The 25653-nt window shown below is 41.6% G+C and overlaps 1 protein-coding gene across 1 annotated transcript in view; it reads right to left on the reverse strand.

Annotated features, from left to right (window-relative positions):
- Positions 1-6480: 6480 nt before the first annotated feature.
- LOC123961510 (neuronal acetylcholine receptor subunit alpha-7-like) overlaps positions 6481-25653 on the reverse strand; it is a 41342-nt gene continuing 22169 nt past the window's right edge. Inside the window, exons 4-7 of the mRNA XM_046036979.1 lie at positions 21470-21710; positions 15443-15529; positions 13610-13719; positions 6481-7535 (exon numbers count right to left, since the gene is read on the reverse strand). Coding sequence (XP_045892935.1) covers positions 6957-7535; positions 13610-13719; positions 15443-15529; positions 21470-21710 — 1017 coding nt within the window. The 3' untranslated portion in view covers positions 6481-6956. The remainder of the gene's footprint in view (positions 7536-13609; positions 13720-15442; positions 15530-21469; positions 21711-25653) is intronic.

Raw genomic sequence — 25653 nt, forward strand, 5'->3', positions numbered from 1 at the left:
TATATTGGGGAGACTAAACAACCACTACACAAACGCATGGCTCAACACAGAAGGGCCAACTCCTCAGGTCAAGACTCTGCAGTCTACTTACATCTGAAGGACAGAGGACACTCGTTTGAGGACCACCAGGTGCACATTTTAGACAGAGAAGATGGATGGTTTGAAAGAGGTGTCAAGGAAGCATCTACACCAGGGTGGAGAAGCCGTCATTGAACAGAGGAGGGGGTCTACGACACCACTTATCCCCCACTTACAATGCTGTCCTTTCATCACTTCCCAGGAAACTCAACAAACGTAACCTGTTGGCCTCAGGTGAAGATACCAACGATGGTCGTTCAGTCTCGGCCACAGGTAGTCTTAACGACTGTAACGACTGTCGTCACAGCAACCAGGAACACTAACGAACCAGCGGTATCGATGACCCGGGCCAACGACCCCACTGAGGTTAAATAGCTGAGTTTCCCTGCCAGTCAGTCAGAACTGAAGAAGTCATTCGGATGAGGGACGAACCTCAACGACCTCAACCTACTTTGGATAACTATGACCTGGATGACTGAGAACCTTCACAGACAAGTTGTAGTGTAAACCAATGAAGTGATCCCTGTCTCGTTCCTAGCTTACTTCTTAGAGCGTCCGGGTTCATCCACTCTCGACCGATAAGGACGTTTTCTGATGCGCTGCCTCAGCAGTAACTGGCATCACGGCATCATTTAGCTATTGACCTAACATCAGTTAATATTCAGGTATGGTTTTTTGTTTTACAACCTGCTACACAACAGCTTTTCGGCATTTTCATGTTTCTCTCGTTATGGGAAAGCACGATTCTTTCCCCCAAAAGGAGGCGTGGCCTTGGAGCTTGAGGACGTGATGCCGGTCTGATGTAGGGCAAAAGAACACATACACCCGAAATTGCACACATAGGCACTTGACAGTCAGTGTGATGAGTTGCTTTGAGGCGGGTATGTGGCCAAACAAACTGTAAATATGCTGTTCATATTTATATATTGATGTTTCACACTATTTGGCAAGTAGGGTCAATCTATGCTTCGACTATTTAGCAGCTCAAAATGTGGCAACTTGCCGTCGTTAGCATTGATACCTTTAGCTAGTAATGTGAGAATCAGGGCAATATGGTCGAGTTCCCGTTTTCCATCCACTAAACTTAAAAGCACGGCCCTGTCTGAACACAGCGGTTTTAATGTTGAATGTGGAGGCGAGAGGCAGCCATGCAGCCAGAGCAAGGGCGTCACTTTGAGTTGAAAAGTAGTGAGGACATAAGGGCTCAGATTAGGGGTGTGACACTTGGATCACGAGACATGACGATTTTTGAAGAAACAGGAAATGCTAAAATATATGAGCGGGGATCTGGTGGTCCTCTCCCAAAAAATTGGAGCATTCTTGATTTCCTCTTGATTTCCTGCATTCTGGAGACATTTTCTGCTCCAATTTCTGGTGAAAATGTCTTTATTTACATAAAGGGAAACAAATAATTCAGCTGGCAGAAGATCATGCAGTAACCAGCTGATTTTCTTTAGCTTAAGATAATTTTTGTGGACACGAACATTTCTTTCTTTTATATTTAAATTTCATTCTATGTTTTCTTATTGTGCAAACAAAACATTTTCATTTGTTATTTTCAGAACGGTTTTACCAAATGCTTTCAAAAAGTGCTGGGGACACGGGGACAAACGACACCTATGAGCCAGAGGAGGTGCGTCCTTGTCAGCAGTATTAAACTGAGCTTAAGTCTGAGTCAGAGAGTTGGGCTGGTTAACGTGTGAGGAGAATTTATGAAAACACATTTGTTTGCATGTATCATAATTAACTGTCATGTAACAATGTACTGTAATGCTTTCAGCCAACCTCAGCCAAGGTTTGTTTGAAATGCATACATTTTATAACCCTTTAACAAAAGTAGTTATTCCAGTCATTTGCAGTTATTTGCAAAAATCAGCTTTTATGAATTTGGGCCCCTGTCCCTACAACATCCCCTGCACGTCCCTGAATTTCACTGTATTTCAAGTACAGAAAAATAACTCCTGACACTATATTTAGCCAAGATCTGATCAGTGGTGTCGCAGGTACAGCCAATCGTATGGAGAAGAGTTGTTTCTCTGTTTGTTGCAACACGGAAGTATCCACATCAGAGCCCCATGTGTGAGAAAATACATTTATTTACACACAGCAGAGTGAGCAGACAGCAGGCTGAACATGTTACCGGCCTGACTGAATGCTCCACCTGAACAAACACATCGTGAACTGAACCATCCATCCCCGAAATCACAACCTGGCCCGAGCTCACACGCTCAGCAAGAATAAATATAGAAATGTTTCATTTCATCTTTGTAACGGAGGCTTTTGTAATAGTTTTGAATTGATAAACATTTAAACAAAAGCAGCTTTATTTTCTTAGTTGTGGAACTTGAGCCCCATTTTAACTGTGAAGTAGATCTGGAACTGTACAGAGCTGTAATATGCAGGTAGATGGTTGGAAGAATGAAAATGTCACATGTTCAAACAGGTGGAAAAATGTTTTGTTCTTCATGAAAGTCTCTCTGGCATGTACAGTATATATTTCTGTGTACTTTCTACAGCTGCTGCATATTGTTCCAAACGTTTGCTGAATGTTTTCTCATTTTTTTTGTTGAGAGACTGAATCTGAACCTATTGCACAGCACATTATTAACACGAGTTACAGATGGGTTTCCGGATAACGTCATCAGGGAGATGCACATGCTGGTTAGGGGGGCCGGAAATAAATAAAAAGCTGATGAGGAGATAAACAAGTTGTTTTGGTGCCTTAAACTGTACAAATCACACAAATAATGGTCAGAAAATGTTCATTTTCCTAGGAAGGCTGAGAAGCTTCTCATTCATCCAGCTCGGAGTTATTCAAAGAAGGTTAAAATGGGGGGTGGCGATGGTGCAATGGATAAGACTATGCCTGTAGTGTGAGACCCGGGTTCACATTCCCCACTGTGACACATCCACCAAGTGTCTTGCTTATCCCTCGTTGCTCCAGAGGTGTGCGACCTCTGACAAGTGTAGCAATTATAAGTCACTTTGGATAAATGTAAAATCAAGGGTAACTGGATTTGAACACAAGAAGCCCCTCGGTAGAGAGGCGAAACGTCTTCAAATATCTTTAACCAAGTCCAACTTCCCTTGATTTTAACCTTCCTTGGTTGCCAAGAAGGAAACCTCCAGGCCAGGTCAAAGATCAAAGACAATATGTGTTGAAAGTTGGATCGTTTAAAAGAGAACCTGGTGAGGATGTGAGGTAAAACAGCTGTTTGAATGACGTGTTGGTCAGGCTCTGTGATCAGTGCTTTGGTGATCAGCTTGACACGTGTAAATGGACGGAAAAGACAACACCTTGTTACGCTTGTAATGTTTCTGAGAAAAAGTATATATATATAGTCTCTTTTTGTGATCCTGTGTGGCTGATTAATAATATTAATATATTATATATAATATTAATATTAAATGAGTTTCTGGTGAGTAAAGGGTTCAGGTCTCTGCTATATTTTGAGGAATCAGCAGGATTTTTGTTCATGCTGCTTTATTTCATTATACTGAGAGTCCATATATAAGCTTTCATGACACTCTGGAAATGGGGTTTCTGCCCCTGTGCATGTTTGATTGTTTGTAAACGGGAAACCCATCTATCAGCTTAGTCTGACTCACTCTTCCCTCGTCAGATCTTCAGCGTTTCGGTCTGTGGACTGTGATTGGAAGAGTTCCCAAGAGACAGAAAAAAACAATCACTTACGTCTCAGTTTTAGATGATGCAGCTGCCCTGAAATCAAAAGGTTTGCATGACACAAACTTTATTATACATATGCACAATTATTTACTGACCTGCAGCAGCTAAATGAGATTACTGGTGTCAACAGGCCAAAGTCTGTTTTTCATGCTGAAAATGAAAAGCATGATGGCTTCCTTTGGGGGAGGAAGGTGAGCTCAACACATTCATATTAGCCTACGGGCTACGCCTGTTTACTTAATGGTGTGTTCACATACATACATGTAAACATTTTTATTTGTCCAAAAGCTGCAGCGCTGCTCCCGGCTCTTTCTCCTAGTTGGCATGCAGCGTTTTTACTCCCCCGCTCTGCCCGGTCCTCTACAAAACAACGCTCTGAAGCCGTCGGTGACGTCCGGACAGTCTCACCGCTCATAGTTATTCGCAACAAAGCGTCATGCGAATTTCTCGCTCAAGTTGAAAAATGTGAACTCGATCGAACCGGCGAATGACGCAACTGATCTTCTGCAGCGCTCCGCATTGACTTTGTTTGTGATCAACATGCGCGAAACGCTGGATTTGCGTTTAGTGTGAACGCGCCATAAGGTCTGTCTTCCTGCATGTGTCTGCTGCAGCTGTGTTACCTGGACTATGTCGTTATTTGTTTAACAGGGTACTATAGTTTGCTCTATGTTTGTAAAATATGCTGCTCTGTTGCCATTAGACTTGTTCATGTCCGTGATTGATCATCTGCTGCTAACACCGCCTCTTTTCTGTGAACGTGCTCATGGCTGGACTGGGAAACACTGGGTTGACTTACTGAGTTATTAACAAGCTTCGTGTGACCGCTTATGGCCATCCTGAATGTTTGGGTTAGTGAAGCCAGATAACAAAAAAGAGACATCCTGTGTATGTTAAACTTGTTCCTGGTGCAGGTGCAGCTTCAAACAGCTGTTATCACATGTCCAAAGTTTACCTGATGACACCTGAGCCAGTTCCACTCACTGTATGAAGACCATGACATGCTGGTGAAAGCTCCAAACAACAGTGTGTGTACCTTAGTTTATTTTATTTTTTACATATGAAGATATTCTCATTAAAGGGACAATCCACTAAAAATGTACGTGCACAATGTACACACACTAAGGCTGAACAAAGGCCAAAACAATCCTGAATACACGCTGACTGGCTACACTGCCATTTTATTTCTGGGTGACGATGGAACAGTGTATAGGACACCTTTGGTCCGATTCCCACTAATGTGTCCCCGAGCAAGACACTTAACCTAGTTGCCCCAGAGGCGTGCGACCTCTGACATGTTTAGCAATTGTAAGTCGCTTCTTGGATAAAAAGCACAGCTAAATGAGGATGTCTTTGACAGATTTTAAAAACGTGGCATCCAACAGACATTAACGACAGATTTAAAGATTTTTAATATTTTAATCTGAAGAACGCACACACCAGTCCAGACGCACGACCACACACCTTGACGGTTACACTAAGCGATTGCGGCGGTTCCGGGTACTTGGGATCTCACAGAATCTCACGTGATCAAACGTGAATTCAAACATGGAGACAGCTGGTTGACCTTGTGTGTGCTGTGTTTTGCACAGAAAAACAAAAGAAGGGATTGAAACCGTGGATAAACTCGAGGCTGAGAAGAGGGAATCAGCAGGTTTAGAGATTTTATAGCGCAAGCAGATACACGACACACTGATGACCCTTTCCAGTCAGCTCTCTCTCATATTGGCTGTTGCAGGTTTGAGGTAAGGAGTCACCCCTAAAATCCACCGACTCCGGCAGCGGCGCGGTTGCTGGAGCTAATTGCCGCAGCGCGTCCCAGGTAGCAGGTCTATTTTTGCCGTTAGCCGTGTCAAACTGCACAGAGCAGATCGAACCAGGCAGGAAGTCGGACACAGAACGGCAGAGAGAATCCGGTCAATTTTCAAAATAAAAACACCCTGCAGAGACTTCCGATTGTAAAACAGCAATTAACACGGTAGTGGAAGCACAAAATGCAGACACTGATTACCAAATCAACAAAATCTAAACATGTCAGTAAAATGAACGCTCTGATTCTGAAATGCTCCCTGTGGGAAATGCAGCCTGAAGTTGACAGAACGAAACGAGGTCGCAGGGAGCTGTGAAGAAGGTAGAAGCACGAAAAGGACAAATTTATCTCAAGTCAATGACGTGGTGCAGGCCGCACGCTCCGCTGCTGAGACGCTTCCAGTGGACGTTGACGCCGAGCCATGGACGCATCAAAACCGTGGCGCAGCCGTAATGTGCCGTGGCCAAAGTCAGCGGATTCCTGGCCTTACAGTCAGTGACCTTAGAGGAGACCGATTATGCTTTTCCACATTTTATGCCTTATTCATGTTACAATGTTGGATGTTCATGTTAAACGTGACCAAAGCTGCAAATAATGAGGTTAAAGCATTTAAAAGAAATCTCTGTGAGCAAAAACCTCAGATTTCCTCCTGTTCTGAACGCTCAGTCTGCCTGTTCTGCCCAGCAACAACAGCCTGGTAACATTCTTCAGGTCTTGGCCAATCAGAAGACAGTGGGCTTTGAGAGGAGGGGCCTTAAAGAGACAGGAGCATCTACAGCTTGTTTCAGACAGAGGCTGAAGTGAAGGCCTGCATGAAAAAACTATAAAATATATATATATATATTTTTTTTTTTGAAGTTTGAATCATGCAAAGCTGCCATACAGGAGTCACAGAACTACAATATAGGACTGGAAAAGCAGTTTAATTGGTCTCCTTTAAGATTACATCCATAAACCCATCACACTACAGGATCATTTGGGCCGATTATCTATTCCAACTTGCCATTGATCTAGAACACCCCTGCGTTTGTTGGGAGGGTCCATAAAGTATATTTCCCTTTACAACTCTGTCTGCCTCAACTGCTTTTCCAGCGCAGGGAAACGACCATCACTGAGAACAACACCAAACATAACTGAATCACTGACAAAAAGGAAGTGGGGAACGATTTAAAGGTCTGGAACCAGGCTAGTAGTCGTGTACGACAAAGATAAAACATTAAAAATGAAACTATATATTCAGTAGGAACCAATGGGCTCGGGGCTGAGAGCCACAGACAGGAAGTCACACTGCTGAGGGACAGATGTTGTTGCTTTGGGTCTGTACATGGGATTTGTTGACAGTAATATAAAAAGACAGCTGATCTCAGGGTCTCCACCTCCTCAGTTGAAGAAATCTTTGGAAATGGCCTCAACAAAGTTGGGAGCCGACATGAGGATACCGATGGTGCACAGGATGGTGAAGAGTGAGAACGCAACCAGACACAACCGGTCGATCACCGCTGCGGCAAACTTCCACTCGCTGCAGACCGTCTCCTCCTCATCCAGGCCACGGAAACGGCTGGCAATGTACCTCACCTCCTCCAGGATCTGGTTCAGTTCTGCCTCTAGAGTGGAGCCCCCTGCCGCTCCTCCGCCTCGTCCTCTGGCTCCGCCCCCTGCTCTCACCACGTCCTCCTCCCCGGCCAAGCCGCTTCCCACCAGCCGTGAACAGAGGAGCTCAGGTTCGGCGGGTGCGGCGTAGTGCAGTCCCTCCATGCCCCGGAAGCCGACGTACAGGAGGTTCCCGTTGGTCACCTGCGGGGGGTGTCGCAGAGACCCCTGGCTGACGCTGAGCTCCAGGCTGGACAGGCTGCCGCGACGACGCTTGGCGGCATTGTGGCACGCCAGACGGACCTTTGCCTCACCAGGACGCCGCATCCGCAGGAACCAGGCGCACCAGTTCAACAGAATCACACGGGTCTGAAGTAAAAGAAGAAGAAGAAGTAAGGTTGTAGTTAGAGTGTATTCTTGTTTACAATCAATTTCTCTGCAATTGAGTTGATGTTCAGTGAGTAACGATACAAATGTTTGCCAAAATTTCACATTTGTTAGGATAAATGGATTCATTTACCAAAATGTCTTATTGCTGTTAAAGATGTCACACTGGATATCAAGGAAATTATTACCAGAACTGACACTAAGTAATTTACAAATGATCCATTTAGAAACCAAATCACATAATTAGTTTTGGAGTAGAGTGTAATAAAGCTTTAATGTCCACGAGGAGCAGTTTGACTTGCAGACAGCATGAGTAATAATTACACAGGCTGATGCTAAATCACATTTTGTTTAATAAGATAACAGCTGATAGAGTAAAACAGCTGATGTACTGTAATGTTAGGGCAACCTGTGGGGAAGAACAACATCTTTCCTGATGAAAGCTCACTGTGCAAAGGCTGCTGGGAGTCAGGAAGATGACCGGCGTTTTCTGTGTGGCTCTAAAGTGATCAAGTAAAAATCAGAGGAACACCAAATTCATGAGGGTTCGTCCTCTGGGAACTATGATGTCTTTACAAAATCCCATGACAATCCCTTTAATTGTTGTCAAGACATGTTTACAAAAAGGGAAGCGGCTGGACTCCAAACGAGCTGTTTTCAGTTCAGAGCAGAGTTTTCTGTGGGAGATGGGAACTCCCTTTGGGCTTTTTCACTTTGCAAACCTGTTACAGCACAAAAATGTTTATAACTCAATAAAGGAGAGTGGAAAAGTCAAAAAGCAGAATACCAACACTTTAAGTTTGAAACAAGACTTATGGAATCTGCAGCTCTGGTATCTGTGATTATGGATCAAACAGGTCTGAGAAGAAACAGGTTGTGCACTTTTATTTCATTACACAGTGTAAGAAGACAGGAGGAAAGAAAAGTCTGGTAAAACAATTAACAGCATTGAGCTTTGGACCTAGTTGCTGCTGAAGAAGAAGAAGAAGAAGAAGAGTAATTATCTGAAAGTTGACTTTACAAAATATTTACATAAAAACAAATTAATTAAAATTCATTTATGCAAAAACGTGTTTATGCGGAAAAAATCTGCATTTACACGAGGAAGATATGAGCTTGTGTGTGTGTGTGTGCAGCAGATAAAAATAGAGCATGGGTAAATTGGATCCTGCTCAGCTCTCAGAGGAAATCTTCTCCTACAGTCCGATATTTCACTTCACTCTCAGTTCGTTAAATATTTAGCTGTCAGACTCTTCACTGTTGACCGTCTGAGAGTCTGAACATCCGTCAGACCACCAACAGGCTTCTGCCTCAGTCTGGTCACCTGTGGCTCATCTGGAGGGACAATGACGTCAAGGACAAGTTCACCGACACTTCTGTCTTCTTCCTGTATGATCCATTTCTGTCCTCTTCCTGTCTTTACTTTTCAGTGTTAGCTTCTATATTTTCCCCTTCTCGTTTCTTTTTAGTGTACTTGCATTTGCATCCCTTCTTCCATTTCCTTCCATCCTTCTCTTTCTTGTCCTCTCAGTTTCTTTTCAGACACATTGGACTCTCGCTGGCTGTCCTACACTGAATCATTGTTGAATTTAACTTTATTTGTAACGCTAACAAAACAGTAACTCAAAACTGCCACGGTAAGAAAATAACTTATTCTGGTTACCCAAACGTTGAACATCAGACATTCTGCTCACGAGTTAGTGTTTAAAGAACGAGACACACTGAACATAAACTCTGCTGTCTTTGCCTGAATATCTGGATAATAACTGGACTAGAAGATTAGAGGTAGATGATACTTTAAGACGTTTCGTCCATCATCTGACAGACAAAATGTCTTCAAGTATCTTCAAGCAGTTGCTGTTGACTTTAACCCTCTTTGGATAACTACAACCTGGATGTGGATGACTGAGAACGTTCACAGACGTATTGCCTGAACATTAACAGTGTTTCCCATTAATTAACGAGACCATGGCGGCCGCCATAGTCTCAAAATGAACCGGAAATAGTTTGACACATCTAATAATAACGTTTCGACCTCTAACATTGTGTTTTGTGGGCGCTGCTGTAAGCTCGCACGCGTTGGCATCCGACTAGACCACTTTTCTTTTGAGGTAACGTTAACTACGGTAACCTTAACGGACTGTTTCTGTCTCTCGTCTGTGAGAAGGAGATTAAACTAGCCGCACCTAAATGTGGAGTGCACAGGTATTCCAGCCTTTACGGTAAGTGAAGCGGCCCAGAGCGAGCTGACAGGCAGGTTAGAGACTTTATCCTGTCAGTTTGTCTCTTTAGTATGAAGAGAGGCTGTGAAGTCTTCATGTTACGCCGGACGAGAACCACATACAACATTATTTATCAAAGGAGGAAACACATGTGACAACGTCCAGTTTTCAAAATAAGGCGTCAGGATGGAAATAAGAATAACTGGATTATATTCACAGAAAGTATAAAACATATTACATGTGTCCATTAAAAGTAAAACAACAACAATAAAATGTTAGGGAAGTTACTTATTATATTTTCTGTTCTTTCAGGGTTTTTGGAAAAACATAATAAAATAAAAATAAATTTGTTGACTTTTGTTGCTGTGTCATCACTATTTATAGCTATACAATGGGTTTATGGTTAAATAGTTTATTAGAGCACAAGTGTACATTTAATTTTGCACCAAATAATTGCATTTAACTTTAAAATTGAGTAAATCTTTCTTCCGAGGGGGCATACCCCCCAACCCCCCAAAAGGGTCCGAGGCCCACCCACCATAGTCTCTTAAGATCCTGTGGGAAACACTGATTAATCATAACATTTTTTCACTCCTGAAAAAGCTGAAATGTTAGATATTGAAAAAAAACTGAACTAAATTCTGATTATAAACAGGAACTATCTGATCAAAGAATAAGTAAATAAGATTATCTAAAAACACATTCAGTGGCAAACGGTGTTTGAGACATTTTGGTTGGTACAGAAAAGTACTGAGGTTTGATCCTCAGTTCTACTAAAAACCAAAAACAAGAACCTTTTGTATAAAATAATCTTCTCTTTCTTTTCCTGTGAGGTTTTGATCGAACTAAATCCCTCGTTTCAGCCTGATGAAAGCCACCAGCTCAAGAGGAGGTGAACGTTCCTGAGATTTGCCATTAAAGGCTGCCTCTGTTCCATCTGAGGGCAAGTTTCCTTCACAACAATGTGACCAGCGAGTAAAACAAAGCAGAAATCAGCAGACCAAAACAACACAACAAGTTTAGCAGAGTCAGTAGTTGTATTAGAGACTCAAAATATTAAAGAAGTGGTATTATGCTTTTTAGTCCGACACGCCCTCAGAAACAGCGAGCTGCAGCACACAGCTCTCCTCTCCCTTCCAAACACTAGCTACCCTCCAGGCAGTCAGTGGACAGAAAGTTGTTCCTGTGATGTAGAGACAGAGCTCAGTTAAAACTTTATGGATACAGATTAATAACTCACCGCTCTGAAACTCTCGCTCCAGTCCATGTTGCCGAGCCGGTCGGCAACACGGCTGAACCCGAGCCGTTTACCGGCTTCTCGCTGACCCGCCGTTCTCTGCTTCTGATTGGCTAGTAGTCCTTAACTAGGAACTGAGCATGTGCAGCTCCCAACAAAGATCATTTAGAGACGAGATGTATCACTCCATAGCTAAAACGAAGCCTTCAACACAGGCTGAAAAGAGGAACTGCAGAAATGTGCAGTATGACAAAAATATAACCATGTAAACCTGCTCTGGTACAAACTCTAAATAAGATGAGGAACCTGAAAATGAGCAGAATACCACCTCTTTAATATTACAAACGTTTTGACATAAAGTTAGATGCTATAAAGCAAGTTTTTAATTTCACTTCATATTCATTCATTATTATGATTGTCACGTCAAACGAGTGGCGACAGACATACTATATGTTTCTGTACGACATAACTGGACCACTCCTGAATTCTGTGCCTACTGAAGAGGAAATTAGTTACAAACTATCTTAAATCGCTCTTACATGCCACTTGGATATGAGTGGTTCTTGCATGAGGCTCATTGTGCGTGAGCCTTTAAAATAAGACTTGATTGGGTCGTTGAAATGCGTCCGCTGTACACCACTCTACACCAGATTGCCACCCTTCTCACCTATTTTGCTGTAATAAGATAATTGAGTTAGTGCAGAGTGGAAGTGAATTATTCTGCACCACTTTCTTTCCTTACACTTTGTAAAATTTCATTTTAATCCTGTGCTGGCGAACGCATTGGCTAAAAGGTCAGAGAAGCGACGTGTGACTGAGAGGTCAGCAGTCCAATATCTGAAGTGTCAAAACAAATCCAAGCACCACAGTGACAGGGACTGCAGTGCAGAGGGGAAGCGCATTTACTCAAGTACTGTACTAAGTACAATGTTGAAGTAATTGTACTTTATTGGACCATTTCCATTTTATGCTACTTTATTCTCCACTACAATTCAGAGACAAATATATGTTTTACTCATTCTCACAACATTTACTGTATTTGATCACTTTAGTTACTGGATGGATCCTTTGCAGTCAGATTATTAATACAAAATATAAACAGGTTCATTTAAGACTTTATTGATCCTGGGGGGAGATTGACAGGCCAGCAGTATTTAAAGTAATTTACCAGCTGCAATATTAAAGTAAACACATTGATTCATCAGCAACTAACAAAATAATCTAATCTAATAATATTATTCTACAGAATTCATGAAGTAAATAATATTTTGATTGCAGTACTTTTACTTGTACACGTGCATTTACACCACAAAGGTCGTGTAATTTCATGAATTAAATGTTGAAAAAGTGTTGATGTGCTGCGCACAGTTTTTTATTTATATCATAACTTATATTTGGGCTTGGGGAAGGTATCAAGTCAGTTCGAGTCAAAAGGCTCAAGTCCAAGTGAAGTCAGGAGTCATTGGTGTTAAAGTCAAAGTCGAGTTGGAAGTCTGTTTTGATTTTGCCAAGTCGAGTCTAAAGTCATCACATCACACCTCTGGATTTTACTACTTTTACTTCTTTGTACTTTAATAGAAGTATTAAAAAATGATAGTGGATATTCTCCAACAGCAGCTGGATGTAAAAGGAGTTGATTATGAGACATTAAATAATAAATAAATAAATATATATATATATATATTAATATAAAACTAAGTTTTCTGTATATGTTATTTTTAATATTATTATAATTATTTTTTATTATGTTTCACATTGTTGAAAGGTTGTCTGCTCTCTGTGGCGGCTGCTGCGAAGCTAAATGAGACACACTTGTCCTTCTTAGCCTCACAGCTTCACCTTCACGGCTCGACGGTCACCGCTCCTCTTCCTCAGCGGGAACTTTCACATTCATGACACACGTCAGAGCGGGGCGGTCACCTCCCCCCCTAACCCTGACACACACACACAGCTAAGGTAAGAGCTCTGTCCTTCAAAATAAATCCCAGCATAATGGAATTTCACTTGTTCAGATTTGCACAGTGGGCAGAGTGTGTGTGCATGTGTGTGTGTGTGTGCTTGTTTTACTACATTCATGGGGTCTAATAACAGGGATTCCACTATACTTGTGGGGTCCGACAGCTTTGTTGGAAACAAAATGCTGGACCCCACGACTTTAAAGGGCTTTTTGAGGGTCAAGCCTTCAGGTTCAGGTTAGAATTAGGGTTATGGTTAAGGTTAGGCGTGCAGTTGTGATGGTTAAAGTTAGTGTAAGGGGCTAGGGGAATGCATTATATCAATGACGGGTCCCCGCGAAGACGGTGCAGCAAGGCTGCGTGTGTCTTACAATAACTAGATGTGTTTCAGCACTTTTCTTTAAGCTGCAGGTTGGTGCAGAATAAATAAATTGGATGAACACATTAACGTCCAATCAGCTCTCACAGGGAGGCTCGTTCAGAGCTTGTTGAGGCCGGCAGCTCGTTAAGGACCTGAGGCTCATTAAAGCTGACTGGGCAGAAAGAACAAAACCATATTAGACTCCACATGGAGCAGTGAGCACACACACTGTGGCAACAGGCTGAAAGGAAGTGAAGAGGACAGGAGGAGGAATGACTGACCCATTGTGGCATGTGTCCTCCGTCAGGGTCGTGGTGATGATACTGCAGAACCAGAACTGTAGCGATGACCGACAGACCCACGATCACCATGGTGGTTGCAAAGTACTGAGCTGAAACACAAAGGTCAGTTTATATTTACTGTTGTTTAGACATTTTTATCAAGAGGAGCGTCAGAGGGTCTACTTATTAGCAGTCCTGACAGGAGTTTTGTCTCTGAGTGTTCAGTGGACAGGGACGTGTGAGCTTGACCTGGAGACTCCACCCAGAGGCCCCCGACAAAAGAGGAAGAAAACTTGTAAATTTAAAGTTGTCTTATTTACATACTGTGTCATTTAATGTCAGTAAATACGTCCAAACTGTGGGAAGACTGGGTGCCACAATATCTCGTGTGCATTTTTCTACATGTGTTAAATACAGAGGATGTCACATGTGGTCAGTGGCAGAAGAAGTACCCAGATCTTGTGCTTTAGTCAAAGTAGCAAAACTGCAGTATAGAAATACTCTGTTACAAGTAAAAGTCTGCATTCAAATAATTCCTGAAAAGGTAACCTTGGTGTTTTTCGACCCTATATTCCCATCTTTTTGTGTCAGTGTGACTAATTGGGACATTTTTGGAACTGGTCCAGTAGTGAGTCAGTGCGCAGCAGTTGGCAGCAGTGAAACTCGGCTGAAACGTAATCCTTGCAGGCAATTGCACCCCATCAAAGTGCGTCCACTAAAGTGTTTCCTATTGCTGCAGACAGGCAAGACAAGTGTTTGACATTATGGAAAGCATCCCTACAGAGAGAGAGAGAACTTTTTTTTTTTAAAGAGAAAGATCCTTTTTGTTTAAGCAAAAACATTTACTATATTGCTCTTGTCAAAGCCACCAGACTCCATTAATAAAAACAGTAATTTTACCTTGCAGAACATGGTAGCTGTTAGTCTACCGCAGCCTCCATCGGTCCATCCCAATAAGACACATGGGAAAATAAGGTCCGGGTTGAAAAATACCAAAGTTACCCTTCAAAAGAACTGGCATCAAAATATAGTTAAAGTGCCAAAATCAAAGTATGCATTATACAGATTGGCCCATTTCAGAATTTTCCTCACTTAAATGTTGCAGCTGGTAAAAGTGGAGCTCACTTCAACTACTTTATATACGTACTTTATCTGCTGGGTAGCTTGTGAACTGATCAAAAAAGCTGATCTGTTATATTACGTCAACCTTCATGTTCGATTATACACTGAACAAAATTATAAATGCAACACTTTTGCCCCCATTCATCCTGAGCTGAACTCAAAGATCTAAGACTTTCTCCATGTACACAAAAGGCCTATTTCTCTCATATATTGTTTCACAAATCTGTCAGAATATGTGTTAGTGAGCACTTCTCCTTTGCAGAGATAATCAATCCACCCCACGCATATCAAGATGCTGATCAGACAGCATGGGTACTGTACAGGTGTGCCTTAGGCTGCCCACAATAAAAGGCCTTAGACTGGCCACAATAAAAGGCCACTCCAAAATGTGCTTGCAGATTTTGACAGATTTAGCAAAAGTAGAAGTATTAGTAAGTAGTAAGTAACATAAAATTGAAATACTGAAAAAACAAGTACCTCAATTGTATCAAAAATTGTACTTTAGTACATAACTTAAGTTACTTTCCATCCATATGTTTGGATTTGGAGCTATTAGAAGGCATCTTTGATGGAGCTGAGCAACAGAATATAAGTGAGGAGAGATGTAGCTCATCTATCTTGAAGAAGACACCTATGTGATTATTCTTTCAGTGATTCAAGGAAGAGACTCTCAGGTGGTGGAGGGATGACCAACAAGAGTGAGGGTCTCACCTATGAGAGGAACAGAGTCAGATGTTGCCGGCATGATCTCAGCTACCAGCAGCATGAAGACTGTCAGAGAAAGCAACACCGTGATACCTGCAGAGAGAGAAAATTAATATTTATACCTTAGGGAAACAAAAAAATGGATGTTCCTTAGCATATTGTGGTTCATTTCCAGCGATCAATCAAAGGAATGTGCATCATAATTATGCAAGAATATCACAAAACCACCGCAATCACACCACACGTGTTTACTTTCTATGAAGTTTTCAACATGAAAATAATTTCCTCAGTAAATTACATCTGCAATAAAAAGTTTTGTTTGATAACTGGCTCCAGCAGCACTTACTCCCTTAGCTCTACATGTACGAGCTGGGTGTTGGCAGCGGCCACTGTTAACAGCTGCTGAGTTCAGGTTTGGAGAAAATTGGAGGCAGGAACGGTGAAAAGAAAGCTATAACTGGATGTGTGTTCTATAAAGGAAGGATGAATCCCCTGGACTGAACACAATGATATGATTCTGTGTGGTGTGTGTTGCCAAACCCTCTGGAAGTTAGAGAGGAGGAGATTTCATGGGCACCAGTGACTTCTGAAGCGTCTCTACATCCCTCCTTTAAAAACGTGAGATAACCAAACTAAACTTTACTTCACAGACGGCAGGGTGTGTGGATTGTACTGAGAAAGTGATGACGCGTTTTGGTTTGTGGGTGGAGGCAGAACTCTCAGGGTCAGACGCATTGAAACCTGGAAAACCAAAACAACATGAAAACAACTCTTTAGATGTGGACTCAAGCCGGTCACAACGCTGAGAACTTGACTTGGACTGGACTTGGCTAATACAGTACAGGGTACTGATTGAAAGTTTTTGATGCTAGTGCCAATGCGATGCCTGAGGTTCAGTACCCAAATACGGAAACATCTTTTTTTTTTTTCAACAAAAGAAGGCAAAGGTCTTAAATGTTAAATGTGTCTAAACACAAGCGGCTGTACTGGTACATAAAACTAAAGGTCTAAAAATGTTCAAATTCTGTCAAAGAGGAAGTAACTTACAACACGCTCTCACGCCCAATTCATCACAAATTAACTCTTGGACAAGACCCCACGACGTCGCTTTTTAACGCCCTGGGTATCATTTAGCGTTGTTTTGCATGTATAGGGCTGACTTAGATTAAATTCTTGTTATAAAGCACATGCGTAACCTGGTGAAATGTTGCAATTTGGTTACGTTCGAGCACCAAAAGTACTTGGTTAAGTTTAGGAAAACATAACGAAAAAGTTAAGTCAGTTGAGTAACGATACTCACGTAACTTACGTAACATAACTAAAAATAATCAATGTGGACTTTTTGTTTCACATAGACACAAACATGGGAAAATAAGGTCCAAGTTGAAAAGTACCAAAGTTACCATACAAAAGAATTAGCATGAAAATATAGTTAAAGTGGCAAAATTAAAGAAACTCCTTAAACAGAGTGGCCCATTTAAATGTTGCAGCTGGTAAAGGTAGAGCTCACTTCAACTACTATGCTGTATAATCTTTTGGGTAGCTTGTGAATTTTAAATTGATCCTAATCTATAATATTACATGATAATTTATTTGTTGATTAATCTGAATCTGTAGTAAAGAGTACAATGTTTAGTTAGACTTTTAAATTGAAACGTGGTTAACTTTGTGAACCTTTGCAATTTGGTCAAAACTACTTACGTAGGTTAAGGAAAAGATTAGGGCTGTCCCCGACTAAGGATTTACATTTACAGGTCGACTGATAGTGAAATCATGTGTGTTTTTGTGTGCGGTGATTGCGAGCCGGGGGGGGGGTGACACACGGTAGCTCTGCTTTAATCTTGAGAAGCTGCAGAGCTGCAGTCTCTGTTCACTCAACTTACACTGTACATTTCCAGCTAAACTGAGGCTTTTTGAAGACCCTTCTCTCTCTCGCCCCTGTCATTAACCAGTCTTGTGTGAGTTTTGCGTGCATGCCGCGCTGCTGACAGCTGCCTGCACGTCGCGGTTCCTCACGGGTTTATTTCAAGTAGCCGGCTATTTAAAAACGATATAATATTCTTTGTGGTTCATCAACGGTGATAAATTATCCAAAAGTCCCACGAGCTGCGGACAACTCGGCACAACAACAGTGAAGCTGGAGCACTGCGGGCTGTGTTTAGAGTAGCTGTTTCCCTAACACCAACACTGTGGGCATGTTACTAATTATCATGAGATACAACCTAGGTCTGCTCTGTTTAACAAAGTCATACAAATACCAATTTATTGTTATTGTTTCCGATGGAGGGCGATAAAAAAAACCCACTGCAACAGTAAATATTGTCTCTGTTTCTTTGTTGTCCCAGGCTAAATATTCTCCGCATGAATTGAAATGTACTGATAGTATATTTTTGGACACAGACGGGCACATTTATGTGTGTGAACCCTCCTGCCCTGAAAAATAGGGCTTCCCGAAAGCCATGTGGTAACTTTATGTTGGCAGCCGCCCAACACCCGTCTGTGTTGCACAAACACTATAGAGTGTGACATCTAAAAGCTCTTCAGATGCCTCCTTGCTCATCTTGAGGTGCTGCCTTGTACCGGCACCATGTGTTCCAATCTAATTTCAGGTGGAATCATTATGCTCACATGATGTAAATAATCAAATCTTGGGGTCTGTCATTACAGCGTAAGAATACCGGTTATTTCTGGAGAGATTCTGCAGTTAACATTTTTACAATGAATTCTGGGTAAACCTCCTGTGAGGTCACAATAAGCTTTAACGCTGTAATTACCAACATTGTCTGGGGGTAAAGATTTTTCACACCACTACTGTTTCTCCTGAAGCTTCCTAACAAAAAGCACTGGATCAATAAAAACAACAAAAGCACATAAACACACAAACGTGCATTAAGTATTATCTTTTAAAGTGTGTCTTTGAATCTCTTTATATTGCTATAGTTCACTTTTTCTGGTGGGGTGTGTATCCTGTTTAGTCTCATCATTTTCTTTCAACACACTTCAAATAAACTCCTTGTACAGTATATTTTATCACATGCTTTACTTTCTAAACTGTTACAGCTTGTAAAGCGTCCTGTGCCTCTGTACCTGTCACTCAGCTGAAGGTGGACAGGTGAAGACTAAAGGCTCTGTTGACATTCAGGTTTGAGGTTTAGTGTTTAAATTAAATTTCCATTGAGAGACGTTGGATCTGATCTCAGCTGTAACTTCCTGTTTCGGGATGTTTCATGGCTGATGGGTATTGACTCAGAGGCATTAATAACCTGAAGGCTCAGCAGAGGAAACAGCCGTCTGAAATACCTCCTGCAGCCGCCCGACAGACCAAACACAGTTCGGACGAGAGCTTTCTTTGTTATTTACCTCTACTGGTTGTGGTTTCAGTTTTGTTTGCTCGGCTTCAGAGAAATCAGTCTGTTCACATCACTGAAAACGAACCTGTCTTTCAAGAATCAGTGTCCCTGTTATTCTGGATAATCCTTAAAACACACTGGAGGAAAGCTTTGATACGGACTATTTCTTCTGTAGAAAGAAATGGGGTCATCATCTAGGTTTCAATCTAATGTAGCGCACATTTTAACCCACGTCTGAGAGAGTTAATGTATGAGAAGAAGAGGGAGCAACGGGACGTTGTAATTAAATGAGCGCCATTCGAAGCTCAAAGGGGGAAAAACAATGTAGAAAACAAGATGGAGGATGTGAGGAAGGTTACAGTCTCCTCATCGCTCCACACACATTGGATATTTTCCTCTGGCGCAATTTCTTATCCCTTCAGTGGATGTTTAAATCACTTTCTTCAACTCCTATTTTTATATTGTCGCAACTCCACTCCACCAGATTTTAATACAAAAACCGTGTGCATGGAAACCCACCTACTGTTTCTAAAGCCCAATTCATCTCCACAGTACACTTTTAGAGTAATAAATAACAAATAACTGTCAATACACCCTCCAAAACAAAGCCCGCACCGCTGTCAGACTGTCTGAGTAAGCAGAGTAAATCCTTATGATGGTTTAAAGCAGCGGCTCCCGACCCGGAGACCAGATCCCACTTAAGGGCTTCCAAGATAAGGCTAAGTTGCTGTGCAATGATAGGCAAAGCTGTGAAAGAGTTTGGAAAGAAGAAAATAAACATGTCACCTCCAATTAAGCTTTTTTTTTTTATATATATTTCAATAACATTTGCTTTTTTGAGAAATACTGGATTGTTTGAGACTAGAAAAATCTTTCCACTCCATCTTTGAACTGCTCACAGCTTCTACTGCACAGCATGCAACCGTTTATAAAAAGTTGACTTTGCTTTGTTTTAAAGGATCACAAGCCAGGAAAAGGGGGGCCACTGATTGAAAGCATCTAATACAGGGGTTTCACAGAGTCTGTGGGCCTCCTGTCAGCCAAAGCTTGGGAAAAGGCGCCACCTCAGTATCTCTGGCACAGTTTGAAGCCACACTCTGCAGCAGTTGTTGGTATAAATATATCCAGGTGAATTATTTTAACTGGTTTGAAGAAGGACGAAGAAACAAAATATCGATCTATTCTGGAAAGGAAACTTTTAAGCATCAGCTTCAGTGTGAACGAAGCCTGAGAGGGAACTGACGTGTCTGGGAATTTTGATAGGGGAGAGCGGGTGAGTTGAGCCGGTTTTTACTTGAGGTGTGTTTAAAGTGAGGACATGACAGTAATGTCTCCAACTAAAATATGTACATGTATTTTAGGATGTGGTGCGTCCCGGGGGAAATCAATTTAGATCTAAAATAAACTGTTCAAAATATGGCTTTCCAACAAAAGTGGACTCTCAGCTTGGCCCATACGAGGGGTAACATGGGGGTCGGGGACATCAATGTTATTTCATCAGGCAAACTCATATGCCAGGTCCCAACATTTAATTGCATTTAGTTGTGAAACTATTTGTGTCATATCAAAGTATCTCTTTAATGTCTCGTGCCACCTGATGTATGGACTTCCCATTTTTGTACTTTTCTTACTGCTCTGTCCAAACCCACAAATAGGAGTTGAATCCTGTCTGTCTTCCATTCATAGAAGCATGACCTGATGGTTTCTGGTCTGAAATGCATAATGTCACATCATTTCGCTGATGCATATCTGGCTCATCTTCCCCCAGGTCTTCAGGCTCAAATCATCCTGTCCCTGCTATTTTAACAAACTTGTGTCATCCAGCAGTTTAAGAGCTAACAGTATAGCCTCATATTGTCACTTCCTAAAGCTCAAACACATGTAAGATTATTTCAAACCTGTCTGTAATTGTTCAGACAAAAGAATCACGACTCCTTGAACATAAAAAAATCACTTTGAATGGCAAAAAATGTTTTTTGATCTTAAATGTGCTCATCGCCTTTAAGGGAGTAAACTGAAATTTCCATTTGAACGGTTTGTTCGTTCAGCGGCGTTTTTTTCTTCCTGTGCTTTGAATACTGGGTGCCCGGGCCAACGCCTGGTGCGCGAGGAAAAGGTTAAGTGAACTCTGGTGATGAACACAACATGCTCGGGAGAAAGAGGCGCTTAGATATTTGGCCCCATTTCAAATACAGTGAGGGATAAAAACAGAGTGCCTAATTATATTGGACAGAAAGCAATGTGGTAATAAGATTTCTGGAAAAACACTATGAACTGACCATGGGGAACTGAGGTAAGTTAATGTCTCCTTTGCAATAAAAATGACAACAAAGCTAATGCTCAGATTTTACTAAACATTTTATCTATATGTGAGATGAGTGAACTAAAGACTAAAATGATAAATATCTCTATTTTGGTTTGAGCAGATCGACCAAAATGCTAATCAAAATTATACTAATGGGTTAGAAAAGACTAAAATGATGGTTAATGACTAAAACTAGACTAAAATACATTTGATTTGCTTTAGACTAAAATACCCAGACCTTTAGTCAACTAAAACCTGAATTAAAAAAATAGTATACAGTGGACTAAATACGACAAAAACTAACAAGGACATTTGACACAGGATTGAGACTAAATTTTAAAAAGGCTGACAAAACGAACACTAAGCTGAAGTCCTCACCCAGGGAGATCTTCTCTCCAGAGTCGGCGGGCAGCAGGAAGACGAGGAGTGCGAGGGTGGAGATGAGGACGCAGGGAATGAGGAGGTTGAGCCCGTAGTAGAGCGTCCTCCTCCTCATCACCACGGTGAAGGTCACGTCAGGGTACGGCTCCTTACAGCAGTCGTAGAAACGCTCGTTCCTCCGTCCAGGAACCTCTGCAAACACAAGAGCAACACTGTGGCTGCAGAGTGACATGTAAACCTCAGAGGTGTGCGAAGGTGGTGTAATCACAGACTGTGCAGCCTTCTTTGGCTCGTAGTCTTATTCAAAGTTAAAAAGTACTTTTTCTATTAGTGACGAATTAATGAACACAGGAGACTTGTATTGATTTTGCTGCCACCACAACATTAGGTCAGATTTTGAAGAGGTCCACGTTGGATCAATATTTTTTTGTTTTATGACATATCTATCCAATTCATTCCCATTATTTTGAATTCTGAGTACTGTGACGCCACAGTGCCGGCTCACTTCAGAGGTCTGTTTGATTCTGTCTCAGAAGATCAGAGATGTAGCTTAAAATATTTAGTGATTCGTAACCCAGTAGCAGTTTTAAAATCAGTTCTGTAACAGATTTGGAGCGCTGCAGAGATCAGAGAACCTGACTGATGTTCAGCTTTCTAAGACTTGAGCTGCAGCTGTTAAAGAGATCAAGAAAAGCCTGAGATTAAGGCACCAATTTGTTGTTGTTGTTGTCTCCGACTTTTTAAACCTATTGTGTGACAAGGCTTAAAATAAATAGGTTAGAAAAAAAAAAGGCCACTGCAGCAGAGTCAGAAAACTGACACTTGTTGGTAGAAAACTGATAAATAACAGTGAAAGTGTAAAAGTTATTTGCTCCAGTCATGTGAGTCGTTCGACCTGCAGGAACGAGGCCATTTCATCTCAAATGGCTCAGAAAGGTAATTTATTCCTCCACAGGAGAGGTATTTAAACATTTCACACAGAGTCAAATTCTCCCCTGCAGCTGCTGCAGGGAGGCGTGGCGCCGCCCGCTGAGGACGACTGACAGTAATGAAACCTTCTCAGGTTATATTACTGGAATAATAATCTGTTGCCATAATGTACGTGCCAGGAACAGATTAATAAAAAAAACATGATGAATTCAAATAAGCACACATGGTGACTGGATAATAAGCACAACTACTCCCTTTTATATCACCTGTCATTGTTACTCCTTCTCTCCTCTGGATGCTATGACCTTCACGCCTAATCTCTGGATCACTGGATAACACATCCGTACGTCTGGTGTCTAGAATAAAACTCTAGAATAAATCGTATTAAAAAGACATCAACTCTCAGCCACAACGATGGTCAAGTTCATTACTGCACATCCTGCAACACTGTTCACACAGGCTGACCAGCAGTCAGGCTGAACATGTCAATTCTGGGCTTGAGGCTTGTGCTAGATAGATAGATAGAGACAGAACGAGACAGAGAGACAGAGAGAGAGACAGAGAGACAGAGAGACAGATATACAGAGACAGAGAGAGAGACAGAAAGACAGAGAGACAGATAGACAGAGAGACAGAGAGAGAGAGAGAGACAGAGAGAGAGAGACAGAAAGACAGAGAGACAGATACAGAGAGAGAGACAGAGAGACAGAACGAGACAGAGAGACAGATAGACAGAGAGAGACAGAGAGACAGATAGACAGAGAGACAGATAGACAGAGAGAGACAGAGAGACAGATAGACAGAGACAGAGAGAGAGACAGAGAGACAGATAGACAGAGAGAGAGAGAGAGACAGAGAGAGAGACAGACAGAGAGAGAGACAGAGAGAGACAGAGAGACAGAACGAGACAGAGAGACAGAGAGAGAGAGAGAGAGAGAGAGACAGATAGACAGATAGACAGAGAGAGAGAGCGAGAGAGAGAGATACATAGAGACAGATAGCGATAGAGACAGATATAGAGATAGATATAGAGATAGATAGAGACAGGTAGAGACAGACAGAGACAGATAAAGACAGAGATAGAGATAGATACAGCTAGCTAGATAGAGAGAGACAGATAGAGATAGATAAAGAGAGATACATAGAGACAGATAGAGAGAGAGAGATAGAGACAGAGTGATATACATAGAGACAGATAGAGATAGAGACAGATAGAGAGATAGAGATATACATAGAGACAGATAGAGATAGATAGATAGAGACAGATAGAGATAGATACAGCTAGCTAGATAGAGACAGAGACAGATAGAGATAGATAAAGAGAGATACATAGAGAAAGATAGAGATAGATAGATAGAGACAGACAGAGATAAAGAGAGATAGAGACAGATAGAGAGATAGAGATATACATAGAGACAGAGACAGATAGATAGATAGAGACAGATAGAGATAGATACAGCTAGCTAGATAGAGACAGAGACAGATAGAGATAGATAAAGAGAGATACATAGAGAAAGATAGATAGAGACAGATAGAGAGATATACATAGAGACAGATAGCGATAGAGACAGATAGAGAGATAGAGATATACATAGAGACAGATAGAGATAGATAGATAGAGACAGATAGACAGAGATAGAGACAGAGAGAGACAGAGAGACAGAGAGAGAGAGACAGAAAGACAGAGAGACAGATAGACAGAGACAGAGAGAGAGACAGAAAGAGAGAGAGACAGAGAGACAGATAGACAGAGAGAGAGACAGAGACAGAGAGAGAGACAGAGAGACAGAACGAGACAGAGAGAGAGACAGAGAGACAGATAGACAGAGAGAGAGACAGAGACAGAGGGAGAGACAGAGAGACAGAACGAGACAGAGAGAGACAGAGAGAGAGAGAGACAGAGACAGAGAGAGACAGAAAGACAGAACGAGACAGAGAGACAGAGAGAGAGAGAGAGAGAGACAGATAGACAGATAGAGAGAGAGAGCGAGAGAGAGAGAGATACATAGAGACAGATAGCGATAGAGACAGATATAGAGATAGATAGAGATAGATAAAGAGAGATACATAGAGAAAGATAGAGATAGATAGATAGAGACAGACAGAGATAAAGAGAGATAGAGACAGATAGAGAGATAGAGATATACATAGAGACAGAGACAGATAGATAGATAGAGACAGAGACAGATAGAGATAGATAAAGAGAGATACATAGAGAAAGATAGATAGAGACAGATAGAGAGATATACATAGAGACAGATAGCGATAGAGACAGATAGAGAGATAGAGATATACATAGAGACAGATAGAGATAGATAGATAGAGACAGAGAGATAGATACAGCTAGCTAGATAGAGACAGAGACAGATAGAGAGATAGATAAAGAGAGATACATAGAGAAAGATAGAGAGAGAGAGATAGAGACAGATAGAGAGAGATAGATAGAGACAGATAGAGAGAGATAGATAGAGACAGATAGAGAGATATACATAGAGACAGATAGAGATAGATAGATAGACACAGATAGAGATAAAGAGAGATAGAGACAGATAGAGAGATAGAGATATACATAGAGACAGATAGAGATAGATAGATAGAGACAGAGATAGATACAGATAGAGATAGAGACAGATGTGCAGAAAAACTAGTCTATGCATTTGTTACTTCTAGGCTGGATTACTGCAATTCCTTATTATCAGGCTGCTCGAAAAAGTCCATTAAGACTCTTCAGCTGATCCAGAATGCTGCAGCTCGTGTTCTGACAGGAACCAGGAAAAGAGATCACATTTGTCCTGTTTTAGCTTCTTTGCATTGGCTTCCAGTAAAATCCAGAATAAAAATCCAGAAAAAATCATTCTTCTTACCTACAAAGCTCTTAATGGTCAGGCACCATCTTATCTTAAAGAGCTCATAGTACCTTACTACCCCACCAGAGCACTGCGCTCCCAGAATGCAGGGTTACTTGTGGTTCCAAAAGTAGACTAGGAGCCAGAGCGTTCAGCTATCAAGCTCCTCTCCTGTGGAACCAGGTTCCAGTTTGGGTTCAGGAGGCAGACACCATCTCCACATTTAAGAGTAGGCTTAAGACTTTCCTCTTTGATAAAGCTTATAGTTAGGGCTGGCTCAGGTAGTCCTGAACCATCCCTTAGTTATGCTGCTATAGGCCTAGACTGCCGGGGGATTTCCCATGATGCACTGAGCTCCTCTCTCCTCTACTTTCTCTCCCTCTGTATGCAACCTCATCCCATTAT

Source organism: Micropterus dolomieu, linkage group LG22 (genome assembly GCF_021292245.1).
Source record: "Micropterus dolomieu isolate WLL.071019.BEF.003 ecotype Adirondacks linkage group LG22, ASM2129224v1, whole genome shotgun sequence".
NCBI classification, from domain to species: domain Eukaryota; kingdom Metazoa; phylum Chordata; class Actinopteri; order Centrarchiformes; family Centrarchidae; genus Micropterus; species Micropterus dolomieu.